Source organism: Oncorhynchus mykiss, chromosome 14 (assembly GCF_013265735.2).
Source record: "Oncorhynchus mykiss isolate Arlee chromosome 14, USDA_OmykA_1.1, whole genome shotgun sequence".
NCBI classification, from domain to species: Eukaryota; Metazoa; Chordata; class Actinopteri; order Salmoniformes; family Salmonidae; genus Oncorhynchus; species Oncorhynchus mykiss.
Window position 1 is genome coordinate 14,143,424 of NC_048578.1, and position 15,190 is coordinate 14,158,613.

At 42.6% G+C, this 15,190-nt stretch overlaps 1 protein-coding gene across 2 annotated transcripts in view; it reads right to left on the bottom strand.

Annotated features, from left to right (window-relative positions):
- Window positions 1-6,233: 6,233 nt before the first annotated feature.
- LOC110488874 (polycomb group RING finger protein 3) overlaps window positions 6,234-15,190 on the bottom strand; it is a 43,633-nt gene continuing 34,676 nt past the window's right edge. For both annotated transcript variants that reach the window (XM_021561310.2, XM_021561311.2), the window contains 2 exons: window positions 14,557-14,637; window positions 6,234-11,366 (listed from right to left, as the gene is read on the bottom strand). In XM_021561310.2, coding sequence (XP_021416985.1) covers window positions 11,319-11,366; window positions 14,557-14,637 — 129 coding nt within the window. In that variant the 3' untranslated portion in view covers window positions 6,234-11,318. The remainder of the gene's footprint in view (window positions 11,367-14,556; window positions 14,638-15,190) is intronic.

Genomic DNA, 15,190 nt, shown 5'->3' on the forward strand with positions numbered 1-15,190 from the left:
ACAAATCTGGTTCGGGCTAGGCCCCTTAGTTCTAGTAAATGGAAATCTTAACGCTACAGCATACAATTATATTCTAGACACTTCTGTGTTTCCAACTTTGTGGCAACAGTTTGGGGAAGGACCTTTCCTGTTTCAGCATGACAATGCCCCTTGCACAAAGCAAGGTCAATACATAAATGTTTTTTGAGATCGGTGCGGAAGAACTTGACTGGCCTGCACAGAGCCCTGACCTTAACTCCATCAAACACCTTTGGGATGAATTAGAATGCCGATGCAAGCCAGGCCTAATTTCCCAACATCATTGCCTGACTTCACTAATGCTCTTGTGGCTGAATGGAAGCAAGTCCCCGCAGCAATATTCCAACATCTAGTGGAAAGCCTTCCTAGAAGAGTGGAGGCTGTTATAGCAGCAAAGTGGGGACCAACTCCATATTAATGCCCATGATCTTTGAATGAGATGATCGATGAGTTTGTGTCCACATATTTTTGTTCAGTATATAAGCTATAGTTACAGTACATTCGGAAAATATTCAGACCTCTGAACTTTTTCCACATTTTGTTATTATATATATATAAAAAAATCCTCATCAATCTACACACAATACCCCATATAGACAAAGCAACAAACTGTTTTTTAGAAATGTTAGGACATTTATAAAGTAAAAATAACTGAAATATTTCATTTACATAAGTATTCTCACTCGGTACTTTGCTGAAGCACCTTTGGCAGAGATCACAGTCACGAGTCCTCTTGGGTATGACGCTACAAGCTTGGCACACCTGTATTTGGGGAGTTTTTCGCATTCTTCTCTGCAGATCCTCTGAAGCTGTCAAGTTGTTTGGGGAGCATTGCTGCACAGCTATTTTCAGGTCTCTCCAGAGATGTCCGATCGGGTTCAAGTCCAGGCTCTGGCTGGGCCACTCAAAGGCATTCAGAGACTTGTCACGAAGCCACTCCTGTGTTGTCTTGGCTGTGTGCTTAGGGTTGTTGTCCTATTGGAAGGTGAACCTTAGCCTCAGTCCAAGGTCCTGAGCGCTCTGGAGCAGGTTTTCATCATGAATCTTGCTGTACTTTGCTCCGTTCATATTTCCCTCGACCCTGACTAGTTTCCCAGTTCCTGCCTCTGAAAAATATCCCTACAGCATGATGCTGCCACCACCATGCTTCACCATAGGGATGGTGCCAGGTTTCCTCGAGACGTGACGCTAGGCATTCAGGCAAAAGAGTTACATCTTGGATTCATCAGACCAATCTTTGCTTATGTTCTGAGAGTCTTTAGGTTCCTTTTGGCAAACTTCAAGCGAGCTCTACCATAAAGGCCTGATTGGTGGAGTGCTGCAAAGATGGTTGTTCTTCTGGAAGTTTCTCCCATCTCCACAGAAGAACTCTGGAGCTCTGTCAGAGTGACCATCGGGTTCTTGGTCACCTCCCTGACCAAGGCCATTCTCTCCCAATTGCTCAGTTTGGCCGGGCAGCCAGCTCTAGAAAGAGTCTTGGTTGTTCCAAACTTCTTCCATTTAAGAATGATGGAGGCCACTGTGTTCTTGGGGACCTTCAATGCTGCAGAAATGTTTTGGGAACCTTCTCCAAATCTGTGCCTCAACACAACCCTGTCCCGGAGCTCTACTGACAATTCCTTCGACCTCATGGCTTGGTTTTTGCTCTGAAATGCAAGTGTCAGCTTCGGGACCTTATATAGACAGTTTTGTGCCTTGCCAAATCATGTCCAATCATCAATTGAATTTACCACAGGTGGACTCTAATCCAAGTTGTAGAAACATCTCAAGGATGATCAATAGAAACAGAATGCACCCGAGCTCAATTTCGAGCCTCATAGCAAAGGGTCTAAATACTTATGTAAATACGTACTTTTATAATTTTTTATATATATAAATTCGCACAAATTTCTAAAAACCTGTTTTCACTTTGTCATTAAGGGTATTGTGTTTAGATTGATGAAGAAAATGTGTATTTATTACATTTTATAATAAGGCTGTAATATAACAATGTGGAGAAACTCAAGGCGTCTAAATACTTTCCAAATGCACTGTTTGAACAGTAATTACAGTAGAGAATTGTGCAGTAGGGGATCACTGACGTTTTACGGGCTTCTAACCAATTGTGCTATTTTGTGTTTTTTTACATTGTTTGTAACTTATTTTGTACATAACGTTGATGCTACCGTCTCTTATGAACGAACAGTGATTACTCACCTCGAACTGGACAAAGATTTTGTCTTTACTGAGTCTGACGAGAAGGATACAAGTTAGTTCCCGGACAAGGCCCAAATCCCGTCATTCGCATGAAGAAAATAAGGAAATACAGGGGGCGCAGATGAGGGTGCCGTGAGAGAATTGGTCGGCAAGTGGGTAACACACTTCTACCGTCCGTTCTATTGGCCTTTAAACAGGTCAACATTCACAAAGTCACAGGGCCAGATGGATTACCAGGATGTGTACTCAGAGCATGGACATTTTCAACCTCTCCCTGACCGAGTCTGTAATACCTACATGTTTCAATCAGACCACCATAGTCCCTGTGCCCAAGAGAGCGAAGGTAACCTGCTTAAATGACTACTGTCCTGTAGCACTCACGTCGGTAACCATGAAGTGCTTTGAAAGGCTGGTAATGGCTCACATCAACACCATCATCCCGGAAACCCTAGACCCCCTCCAATTCGCATACCGCCTCAGCATATTCACAGATGACGGAAGCTCAATCGCACTCCAAACTGCCCTTTCCCACCTGGACAAAAGGAACACCTATGTGAGAATTGACTACAGCTCAGCGTTCAACACCATAGTGGCCACAAAGCTCAACACTAAGCTAAGGACACTGGGACTAAACACCTCCCTCTGCAACTGGATCCTATACTTCCTGACGGGCCACCCCCAGGTGGTAAGGGTAGGCAACAACACTTCTGCCACTCTGATCCTCAACATGGGATCCCCTCAGGGGTGCGTGCTTAGTCCCCTCCTGCACTCCCTGTTCACCCACGACTGCATGGCCAAGCTCAACTCCAACACCATCATTAAGTTTACTGACAACACAACGGTGGTAGATCTGATCACTGTCAATGATGAGACAGCATATAGGGAGGAGGTCAGAGACCTGGCAGTGTGGTGCAAAGAAGGTGATCGCGGACTACAGGAAAAGGAGGGTCGAACACCCCCATTCTCATCGACGGGGCTGTAGTAGAGCGGATTGAAAGTTTAAAGTTCCTTGGTGTTCATATCACCAACAAACTATCATCATCCAAACACACCAAGAAAGTTGTGAAGAGGGCACGGCAATGCCTTTTCCCCCTCAGGAGACTGAAAAGTTTTGGCATCGGTCCCCAGATCCTCAAAATGTTCTAGAGCTGCACCATCGAGAGCATCCTGACTGGTTGCATCAGCGCTTGGTATACCAGCTGCTCAGCATCCGACCATAAGGAACTAGATGGTAGTGCATACGGCCCAGTACATTATTGCAGAGTACATTACTGTGGCCAAGTTTTTATATTCTTATTTTATTTAACCTTTATTTAACTAGGCAAGTCAGTTAAGGACAAATTGTTATATACAATGACGGCCTACCAAAAGGCAAAAGGCCTCATGCGGGGAAGGGGGCCTGGGATTAAAAATGCTAAATTAATACAATATAAAAATAGGACAAAATACACATCACAACAAGAGAGACAATACAAACCTACGTAAAGAGAGACCGAAGACAACAACATATTAAGGCAGCAACACATGACACAGCATGGTAGCAACACAACATGGTAGCAGCACAAAACATGGTACAAACATTATTGGGCACAGGCAACAGCACAAAGGGTATGAAGGTAGAGACAGTAATACATCACACAAAGCAGCCACAACTGTCAGTAAGAGTGTCCATGATTGCGTCTTTGAATGAAAATATTGAGATAAAACTGTCCAGTTTGAGTGTTTGTTGCAGCTCGTTCCAATCGCTAGCTGCAGCGAACTGAAAAGAGGAGTGACTCAGGGATGTGTGTGCTTTGGGGACCTTTAACAGAATGTGACTGGCAGAACGGATGTTGTATGTGGAGGATGAGGGCTGCAGTAGATATCTCAGATAGGGTGGAGTGAGGCCTAAGAGGGTTTTATAAATAAGCATCAACCAGTGGGTCTTGTGATGGGTATACAGAGATTACCAGTTTGCAGAGGATTATAGAGTGCAGTGATGTGTCCTATAAGGAGCATTGGTGGCAAATTGGATGGCTGAAGGGTAATAAACATCTAGCCGCTCGAGACCACCCTTACTTGCCGATCTATAAAATATGTCTCCGTAATCTAGCATGGGTAGGATGTTCATCTGAATCAGGGTTAGTTTGGCAACTGGGGTGAAAGAGGAGCGATTACGATAGAGGAAACCAAGTCTAGATTGAACTTTAGCCTGCAGCTTTGATATGTGCTGAGAGAAGGACAGTGCACCGTCTTCCTGCCATCCAGGATCTATATACTAGGCGGTGACAGAGGAAGGCCCAAAAAGACTTCAGTTACCCAAGTCAGACTGTTATCTCTGCTACCGCATGTCCAAAATGCTCCTTAACAGCTTCTACCCCCAAGCAATAAGTCTGCTGAACAATTCATAAATTGACCACCCTAACTATTTGCAACTAAATTGACCCCCCCCCCCCCCTCTTTGTTCTTCCACTGCTGCTACTCGCTGTTTATTATCTTTGCATAGTCACTTCACCCCTACCTACATGTGCAACTAACCTGACTAACCTGTACCCCCGCACATTGAGTCAGTACCGGTACCCTCTGTAAATAGCCTCATTATTGTTTGTTTTTTAATTACTTTTTTAAAGTTTAGTTTACTTTGTGAATATTTTCTTAACTCTATTTTCTTAAAACGACATAGTTGGTTAAGGGCTTATAAGTAAGCATTTCACGGTAAGGTCTACACCCGTCGTTGTATTCAGCGCATGTGACAAATAACATTTGATTTGATTTTGATACTGTAATTGCAGAGAACAGCAAGTTAAACATGTAACCCAAGTTACCCTCTGTATGTCAAAAGAAACACCTACTGACAGCTTGGAATTCAATTGTATTGGAAATCTGTGAGAGTGGAGACCAGCACCCATCACCGTAGCCTCAGGGAAGAAACACAGAAATACAGTGATAACCTGCAGCACGGGATGGTCTCGGAGGGAATAGTAGATATGTTTACTGAGATTTATGAGAGGTGTATGAGACTCTGATAAACTGTGTTTCTTCCCGCCAGTCCAGAGGTGTATGAAGTGTTGCTGCCGGTTGGTGTGAGTGTTGACAGCCATTCCCGCAGGGAGACGTACGCCCGGGGCACTGAAGATGATCCACAACTCCCCTTGGTATTTTTACCCAGAGTTCACCAGGACTGACACTGAACACAGATTTACATCCAGCACATCGTTTTGTACATCTCTTCTGTCACCACCACATAGAACTTAAAGCTTCCTTCACCGATGTGCTATTTTTTATATTGGGTTTGGACACATTACATAATATATACTCAATGTATCTATTATACATTGAGTCATACACAATACATTCCATAAGTTATGAAGAAGGGGATGAGGATAGGCTGATTGAGGAAGTTGCTTATGGCAACCAGTTACTGTTGGTGGTGAACAATTGCATGACCATATGACAGGGCCAACAGAGATGTGAGAATACTAACTGCACACAGACGCTGTATTCACGTTAGCATTCTAACGCGATTGCGCATGAGGCAAGACAGCATCTCCTTCACATAATAACGGTGAAATGGATATTGTGCAAGAGACTCGTACACATTTGTTCTGTTCCGTTTAATTATTTTAGTCAGTAGTCATTAGCAGTCAAGTAAGGAAACACTCCCCAAAGCATCCCTTACCAATGGGGAAACACATAAGCCATATGCCCATCCTTAGAACACTAACACTTCCACTTGCAAAGAAGTGCTTTGTTTTTTCTTCAGCGGTTCATTAGATCCCAGCGGTTACAGTATGTCTAGATAAAATGGGCAGATGTGAAATGAGACGGGGCATAACAATGTTATTGGATCATTAACCAAGTCCACACTGGAAAGACTTGTCTGCAGACTCTGGATTCCCAAGTCTTGGGTGTGAGTGTGATTGGTGTCAGCATTTAGTACAGACCTCTAAAACCGTAGTATTGGTATTTATTTGGATGGATGGACATCCCTGTGAGCAATCTCTTAGAGATCAGACAGCAAAGACACTCACGGCGTTACAGACACTTTTAAAGGCATTTATTGATGAAATACACACTAGTTTTCAACGAAAAAAAGCGTCCTTAGTATAGTGTGTAGGAAATTCCAGCCCAGTTCTCTACCCAAAACTCCTTTAATGTAGCAATGGAAACCAGTTTATTACATGTGCAATAAAGAATCATAATTCAAAAAAAGAGGACAAGCACAAAAGACACCTGAATAAGTGCCTGTGTTTAACCCAGAAACACAACTGTGGAAATGTCTGTCACAGAGACAATGGCAAAACAAGAGAAACAAGACCAAAACTAAATCCAGCCGTTTCATATCCGGGTGCATTAGTGTAGTCTGAGATTCCTGGTCACCCCCAAGACCAGGAAGGCATTTTTGTGACCTGAGGAATTGACTGGAAAGCAAAAACAAAACAAAGTTAAATTGAGTTTTTACGCTGAAGCCTGGAACCATCTGAGAAACTTATATTGCGTATATAACCACATTGCCAGATTTACATTTGTTTTTCTTTTACCCAAAAAGGAGCACAGCTTGTATTGGTCGTTTACAGAGAGCATTGCGCAGAGGTGATCACTTAGAATATTACAAAAGAGGGAGGACAGTTACAAATTCATCATTTAAGCCGTACAATATTATGCATGAGTCTTGTATGTTTTAAACAAACAAAAAGGTCAATCATGAACACGGGGAAGGATATCAAATCTCTTGACATTTTTCAAAAACAAATTAGCTACTGTAAGAGTCATAACTTTACAGTACAAATAAATAATAATTATAATACAAAATTCGGACAGATTTATATCGATGACGACCACATTTATGGCTCATGAGGGCCTGCCACTGTGAAGGTTGGTAACTGTGGGCTTACTTCCCTATGCGCTGAGGGAAAATATGACTGTAACTCGTTAGTCTATATCGAACCAACATTTATCTGGCTAATTAACTCGCGTTGACATCCAGACCACATCCCGTTCCTCTTTCTCAGTCTAGGGTCCTAGTTGCAGGGGATAATTTGACGCCTTTGAAATGGACAATTGAAATGGAAATCTCATGTTGAAGTGACAGTTGCCCCTCAATTGGCACCACCTGTGAGACTGTGATTCACTCCACTTAGGCATAGCACCGTCAAGAGCCAAGCTGCCTTTCTGAGTTAGTGCAGTGGTGTGGTGCCACCCTGGCCCGACAATCTGTATTTTTTGAGTGTTTCATCCAGACTAGCCGTCTGAGTGACCCCAGTCACACGTACCTGGTCGCCTGGGTGATTACAGAGCTTTACAGGAGAGCTCAGGGGGCCAGAGTAAAAAAGAGCCATCACACTCAGAGTGAAGACTGTTATTACAGGAACAAGCACAGACATTTTGAGACCACCTGGAATACTTTGATGTCTATCCAGGGTATCCGGTCTAAAATGACTGCCACTGTTAAGACTTATCGCTCTTAAAAAACAATTATGTGTTAAAAGCCTCCTCAAGTAGCATGTCTAGTTCTGGTCTTCATAAGTGGCATTATGACAACTCAATTTGCTGGTAGTCAATAAGGCAATTAGACTATTTATCAGTTGCTTATAGCTCGCCCCAACCGCAGGGTGGATAATTCGGAGATAACAAGAGGTCAAATTAGAAAACTGGAGTTTATGAGTTGAGGCCGTGGTTTCCACACTGGCAACGGTTCAGTCTGGATGCAAACCCCGGTCTGCAGTGAACACTGTGGGGAAGCCTGTAAGCCTCTTAGCCTGGCTGTCAAGTGAAGCAGCACTGATGTCTCAATGTTGGGCTGATAAAAGAGTGAAGATCGATCCAATCCACCGCTTCGGAGGTGGAACCTGCCCCCTCGTTACTCCACACACCTCTCAGGCATACTATTATGGTCTCCTGGGTATGAGTTAACTTTGGAAACATTCAAACAACAATACCTCTGCCGACTTTCCTGGCACTGAATGCACCCGACCAATGCCTAAAAACTGCTAGAAGTCATAAAAGTGTAGTGAGTGATAAAGAAAACCAACTGTGGAATGAGCTTTCTGTACCAATTACATAGAGAAGAATGAACAACTACAGCTAGGACTGGAATCCCCATGCTTTTAACTGAGGTTACTGTGGCTCGCATGAAAATACTCCAAAATAAATACACTCTCTCTCTCTCTGAAGCTGAATCATTTGGGTTTATAGCTACCCCAGCTTTTCTGAATTTTCAATAACACTCCTTCACGGTCCACAACTTTATTGACCATTCTCTCTGTTCCATTTCCAGAGCAAGCCTGGACCGTGGGGAAAAGCAAACAAACAAATCAACAAGAAAAAGCCAGCACATTTTTCCTCTGCACAGAGAGAGCGAGAGAGACAGTTGTGACAAGAAAAGACAGGGCTCCGGCACGTAGGCACTAGGCAGGTCGTCACGAAGCCCGACTAGTGAGTGACTGAACTACTATCAGCACTCGGAATCCACTGCACTCATTTTAACCCTCTGAAGCTGATCTGCACAAGATTGAGTTAGAGAAAAGAGGTTAGCACCATACTCAGCTCCAAGAAGAGAGAAAAGAAACGCAAGCACCAGCCTTCACGGTGGCAAAGCCCCCAAAACAAGACCCCCTCGCCGCCCCCATTCTGTCCCAGAGATCACATCACAGGGTTCCTGAACAGTACTCACGTGCATACAAAACATGTTGAGGAAAGAAGATCCGAGTCTCATAACAACACCATGTAACATGCCTTTTTCCAATTATACCAGTTCTTAAAGGAAAACTCAACCCAAAAACTCTGCAAAATGCATCACACGGGGGATGATTTATGTCATTTTTAAGTTACATATCTTGAAAACTTGAGTGCCGACAAGCAAAGCATTTTTGGGACTATATCAACAATGGACTAATGAAACAAACACCAAACGACAATATTGGGGTGGAATTTTCCTTTAAGAAGCCATAGATACTGCTGCGAAATAGTAATAGCTTTTTTGCAATACGTAATGATTCCATGGCTATTTTGAGGGCGTACTGGCTAATATGCTCTTCAAACAAAGCTAATGTACATGTATGGGGCCTGTAACACAAAATGCATATGTCATTCACACTAGAGACAAGGGGTCAATAATGACAAATAATACATGATTAATTCATGATTCGGATCTTGGATGGGGTAAGCTAAGGTCAAAGGCTGAAGGTAGTGATAAAAACAAGAAATGAGTCAGACAGAACTTATGCATATTGTGTTGCCATATGCATACCAAAAATATTTCACACTATAAGAAATCACAACAAATACCAAGGTGACCTGTGTATAGTCAAAGTATGGAAAAAAAAAATACTTATATCAATATATTTATGCATTTACTGATGGGGGGGGGGGGGGGACTGTTAACCAAATACAAATACATTTTGGTTAAGCTGGATTTCGTAGAGACCTGTATGAAAGTCTTTTTTTTACATAGTATGCACCTGTAGAAACGTATTTGGACTGTGTACAAGACCGACAGCTTTCCTTGCATAAACACAAGGAGGGGAACGAACATTTATTGACAGAAATATTGACAGTGCAGTGAGGTAATGCTATGTGAGGTCTGAAATGTTATTTTAGGGTCCAGTTCAAGGAAAGGATATTTCAGTTGCACTGACGAAAAAGGTGGCCGTGAGTATGAATTAAGACTGTTCCAGTCCCTCCGTGCCTTGGTTCCCGTAATACACAGTTAAGCCATTCAGCTCTGAAGTACTTTCTCCCCCAACTCTCATTAGATACACTCAAATAAGCACTCAAATTAGAGCCACCTCCCAAAGGTCAAAAAGTAGATTTTGATAATATCATATAAAAAAATGATTTTATTTCATATGCTCAAAAGAGTATTACTCTTCAATATCTGAGTGTGCTTCTTTAACATAATGAAGAAACTCGAAGCTCTTGTGATATTAATAACATCTCAATTTCATTTTTGACTATCTGTTTCAAACAGCTCTCTATCTCAGGTCACATACTGCTGTGAAATAGATGATATCTCAGCGACTTTCATATAGCTCACCACGTGGAAATACAAGGGGAAGTCACGGGGTTTTTCAAGCCTTTGGCACTAAAGGTAGCGATGAGATAGGGACAGAAGAAGGGATGCCCTGCTGCGCTGTACATAAAGATCACCCAGTGGAATACATTCTGCTAAGGAGTAGGACGCTAATGCTATCAGAAGCTGGCTGCTTTTGTAGACGGTCTCAAATTCATATATTGCTCATACGGCAACGCAACGTAATTTCAGACCCTTTTCTTCTTCGTTTTTTTACACGGCAGAAGATTTGATATATTTCTTTTGTTTCTCTCTCAGACAACTATCGGATGCCCTTCTATATACCGACAAGAAGTCTTCTCTGCATTAAAACTCTAACGTACCCTCCAATGCTACATTCGAGTAGCCCAACAATATAGCACTTCTGGAACTTTTCCTAACAGTCTAAAGTCTCTCTCCTACTCCTTTCAATCTCTCTCATAATGACATTTTATGTACAATATTGTTATATAGAACATAAATTACTACACACTTGTTTTTGCCTATTCACAATCAACGTTCAGCAAACCCCCGAAGCAAATTAAAAATCAAATAAAAAAAATCAGAGGACAATTCAACAACTCAATAAACAGCTTAGAAACAGTCTTATCATGTAACTTTATATACTTTCTGTGCTCCCAAGACTCACTGACTTTAACCTGAAAAAGAAAACGAATGGTTAAAAATCCTCGTCCTCGTTTTTTATCAGTTAATGAACGTCCGAGGAGTGAAGTCTGTAGAAAACAAAAAAGACGGTAGAACGATCACCCGACATCTTGTTCATGTGTAAACAGAGCACCAGTAGTGTCTTGGTTCCATGTCTCTCACCTGTACAAAAGTATAAATATATGCTTTTTCTCTCTCATTTTTCACATATCTAGGACGTATAGTGGACAAAAAAAAGGTTGTTTTTGATCCAAACCCGCCAGTGGTGCAGTATCTGTGCTGGGGTTCTTTGTTTGCTGGCTTGTGTGTACTTTTGCTCTGGTGTGTTGGTGTTGGGGTTGATCGTCTCTGCATAAATAGTACGTTGCACAGTCCTGGGCCACTGGGCCAAAACAACCGTTCTGTCCGACTACAGCAAATCCATTTTGGGCCTGTAATGCAGCAGGAGTGGGGATTTCTGGAATACAAACAAAACAAATGACAGATAAAGACTGCCTGAAAACCATGCAGCTGGCATAATGTACTTCTAAACAAATGGATAGGCTACTACTTTGTTTCTATCCTTTCTTAGCATCTAGTATACGTCACCTGGATTTAAAATGACCAGCTTGGATCGTAACATACACTTCACTTTATCTTGGGGTTTTGTGTCATCGTAGCAAATCGTGAGAGAAAGGGTCTCAAAATAGTTTCCAGAGAACAAGCTGTTTTCTTAACTGAGACCCCTGTGTGTAGTGATGGGAAAAGCGAGGCTTTCTCGGTCTTTGCGAGGCTTTCTCTGTCTTTGGGGCTTTCCCCAAATTGTGCCGGAAAACGGTTAATGACTTGGAGCTATTAACACGATGAGTGACATCACCTGGTTAGCAATGACAAAGCAGCATGTGACGTTCATATGGAAGTCTTTTCCAGAACATGAATCAAACCTCCGTGGCGCAGCGGTTAGTTGTGGGTGTTAACACCCTACACTTTTAGAGAAAAACTCAAATGGATCTTCTGCTGTCCCCATAGGGGCGGCAGGGGCGGCAGGGTAGCCTAGTGGTTAGAGCGTTGGACTAGTAACCGGAAGGTTGTGAGTTCAAACCCCCGAGCTGACAAGGTACAAATCTGTCGCTCTGCCCCTGAACAGGCAGTTAACCCACTGTTCCCAGGCCGTCATTGAAAATAAGAATTTGTTCTTAACTGACTTGCCTGGTTAAATAAAGGTAAAAAAAATTAAAAAAAATAGGAGAACCCTTTTGGGGTTCTACTGGAAACCAAGAAGGGTTATCCTATGGGGACAACCGAAGAACCATTTTGCAACCATTTTCCCTAAGAGTGTACAATCAGCTACCATTACAAGTTCGCACCTTCCATCATGCGTCCCTTTTTTGCTGTGAATCCCTTTTTATGCTGTCAAAAATGGTGAATATATGGCATTATTTCGGATGCTATAGACAGAAGCTTATTCTGCACTAAATAAAACAAATTGTTTGAACAACAATGTGCAAAAAGCGTGGTGTCGCATAAAACAATGTGTAAATAATATGTCTTCGCTGGGGTTCGACCCCATTCCCTGTCGTCAGTGAGTGTTCTGGTCCCCGAGACCATGACTCTACATGCTGAGCTGTTCAGGTGACTCGACAAGAAGAAAATCCTAACTACATTGTAGGCCTAAGTACGGTGTCCAGTAGAGGTCGGTGTTTTAAAGCAACTTGGAATCGAAGATAGCACTGGAACCACAGCAAAATCTGTGGCATTTTGCAACACACGGTTTGAAAAACCACGTGATCAAACAAAGCTTCGGGTGCCATTGGTCATGTGATAATGTTACTTTGAAACGGGCGTCGGTACATTGTGTCAGATCAGTAGTGCTTTGAAAACGGAATCGGAGCACCGGTGCCCCGGCATCAAATGTTCCATCACTGCCTGTCTGCACAGCTTTTCAGCATGCATATCTGTGGATGATCTATGCAGAGTACATACAGTGCCTTGCAAAAGTATTCGGCCCCCTTGAACTTTGCGACCTTTTGCCATATTTCAGGCTTCAAACATAAAGATATAAAACTGTATTTTTTTGTGAAGAATCAACAACAAGTGGGACACAATCATGAAGTGGAACGACATTTATTGGATATTTCAAACTTTTTTAACAAATCAAAAACTGAAAAATTGGGCGTGCAAAATTATTCAGCCCCCTTAAGTTAATACTTTGTAGCGCCACCTTTTGCTGCGATTACAGCTGTAAGTCGCTTGGGGTATGTCTCTATCAGTTTTGCACATCGAGAGACTGACATTTTTTCCCATTCCTCCTTGCAAAACAGCTCGAGCTCAGTGAGGTTGGATGGAGAGCATTTGTGAACAGCAGTTTTCAGTTCTTTCCACAGATTCTCGATTGGATTCAGGTCTGGACTTTGACTTGGCCATTCTAACACCTGGATATGTTTATTTTTGAACCATTCCATTGTAGATTTTGCTTTATGTTTTGGATCATTGTCTTGTTGGAAGACAAATCTCCGTCCCAGTCTCAGGTCTTTTGCAGACTCCATCAGGTTTTCTTCCAGAATGGTCCTGTATTTGGCTCCATCCATCTTCCCATCAATTTTAACCATCTTCCCTGTCCCTGCTGAAGAAAAGCAGGCCCAAACCATGATGCTGCCACCACCATGTTTGACAGTGGGGATGGTGTGATGAGCTGTGTTGCTTTTACGCCAAACATAACGTTTTGCATTGTTGCCAAAAAGTTCAATTTTGGTTTCATCTGACCAGAGCACCTTCTTCCACATGTTTGGTGTGTCTCTCAGGTGGCTTGTGGCAAACTTTAAACAACACTTTTTATGGATATCTTTAAGAAATGGCTTTCTTCTTGTCACTCTTCCATAAAGGCCAAATTTGTGCAATATACGACTGATTGTTGTCCTATGGACAGAGTCTCCCACCTCAGCTGTAGATCTCTGCAGTTCATCCAGAGTGATCATGGGCCTCTTGGCTGCATCTCTGATCAGTCTTCTCGTTGTATGAGCTGAAAGTTTAGAGGGACAGCCAGGTCTTGGTAGATTTGCAGTGGTCTGATACTCCTTCCATTTCAATATTATCGCTTGCACGGTGCTCCTTGGGATGTTTAAAGCTGGGGAAATCTTTTTGTATCCAAATCCGGCTTTAAACTTCTTCACAACAGTATCTCGGACCTGCCTGGTGTGTTCCTTGTTCTTCATGATGCTCTCTGCGCTTTTAACGGACCTCTGAGACTATCACAGTGCAGGTGCATTTATACAGAGACTTGATTACACACAGGTGGATTGTATTTATCATCATTAGTCATTTAGGTCAACATTGGATCATTCAGAGATCCTCACTGAACTTCTGGAGAGAGTTTGCTGCACTGAAAGTAAAGGGGCTGAATAATTTTGCACGCCCAATTTTTCAGTTTTTGATTTGTTAAAAAAGTTTGAAATATCCAATAAATGTCGTTCCACTTCATGATTGTGTCCCACTTGTTGTTGATTCTTCACAAAAAAATACAGTTTTATATCTTTATGTTTGAACCCTGAAATGTGGCAAAAGGTCGCAAAGTTCAAGGGGGCCGAATACTTTCGCAAGGCACTGTACATTCAACAGAACCTGAAAAGCAATATTAAAATGTCAGGAAACTTATATTAAGAAAGTATTACCTTAAATCTCCATCTCGTCACGACAACGAATTTCAAAGTGTGGTCCTTCCCCAAGATTTCCTCATTGCATAAAATGTCCAGCTGTGAATGGGAGATATAAGAACGCCACATGTATTACCATTTTACTGGAAGGAAAACCCCCTGCAGGGCATGCAGAGAATAAAGCCCTCTTAAGCTAGGGTTGTTTAATGCTGTGACAACAACCCGCATGACCAGAAACATGCTCTGCTTTGATAACAGTTCATACGTTGTCCTTCTGAATCGGGCGTGTGTCTCCCATTGCCGTGGAATTCTAAAATGAACCCTCCAAACACCGCAGCTTTCCTTTTCCTCTCACTTTCACTCAGCGTCAAACCATCTCCGTTTCTTGGAGAGGAAAGAAAGATGGCACCGTATATTTGACGGTGGGCCCGTAGCACCTTGCGCATGGAGGGCTTTTGGAAAAGCACAAAAAGCGTATTTGTAGACAACACGAATCAAATGCCGCCTTGCCAATCCACTCCTCCTCCTTGGATTAAGGTTTGATAGTCTGTGAGGCGGCTGGCCGCATTTGCATTCGGCCAATCAATACTCTCCCTAACACAGACGCTGAGGGGCTAAGGGGAAAGGGAGAGAGGAGAGGAAGCCAGTGTGA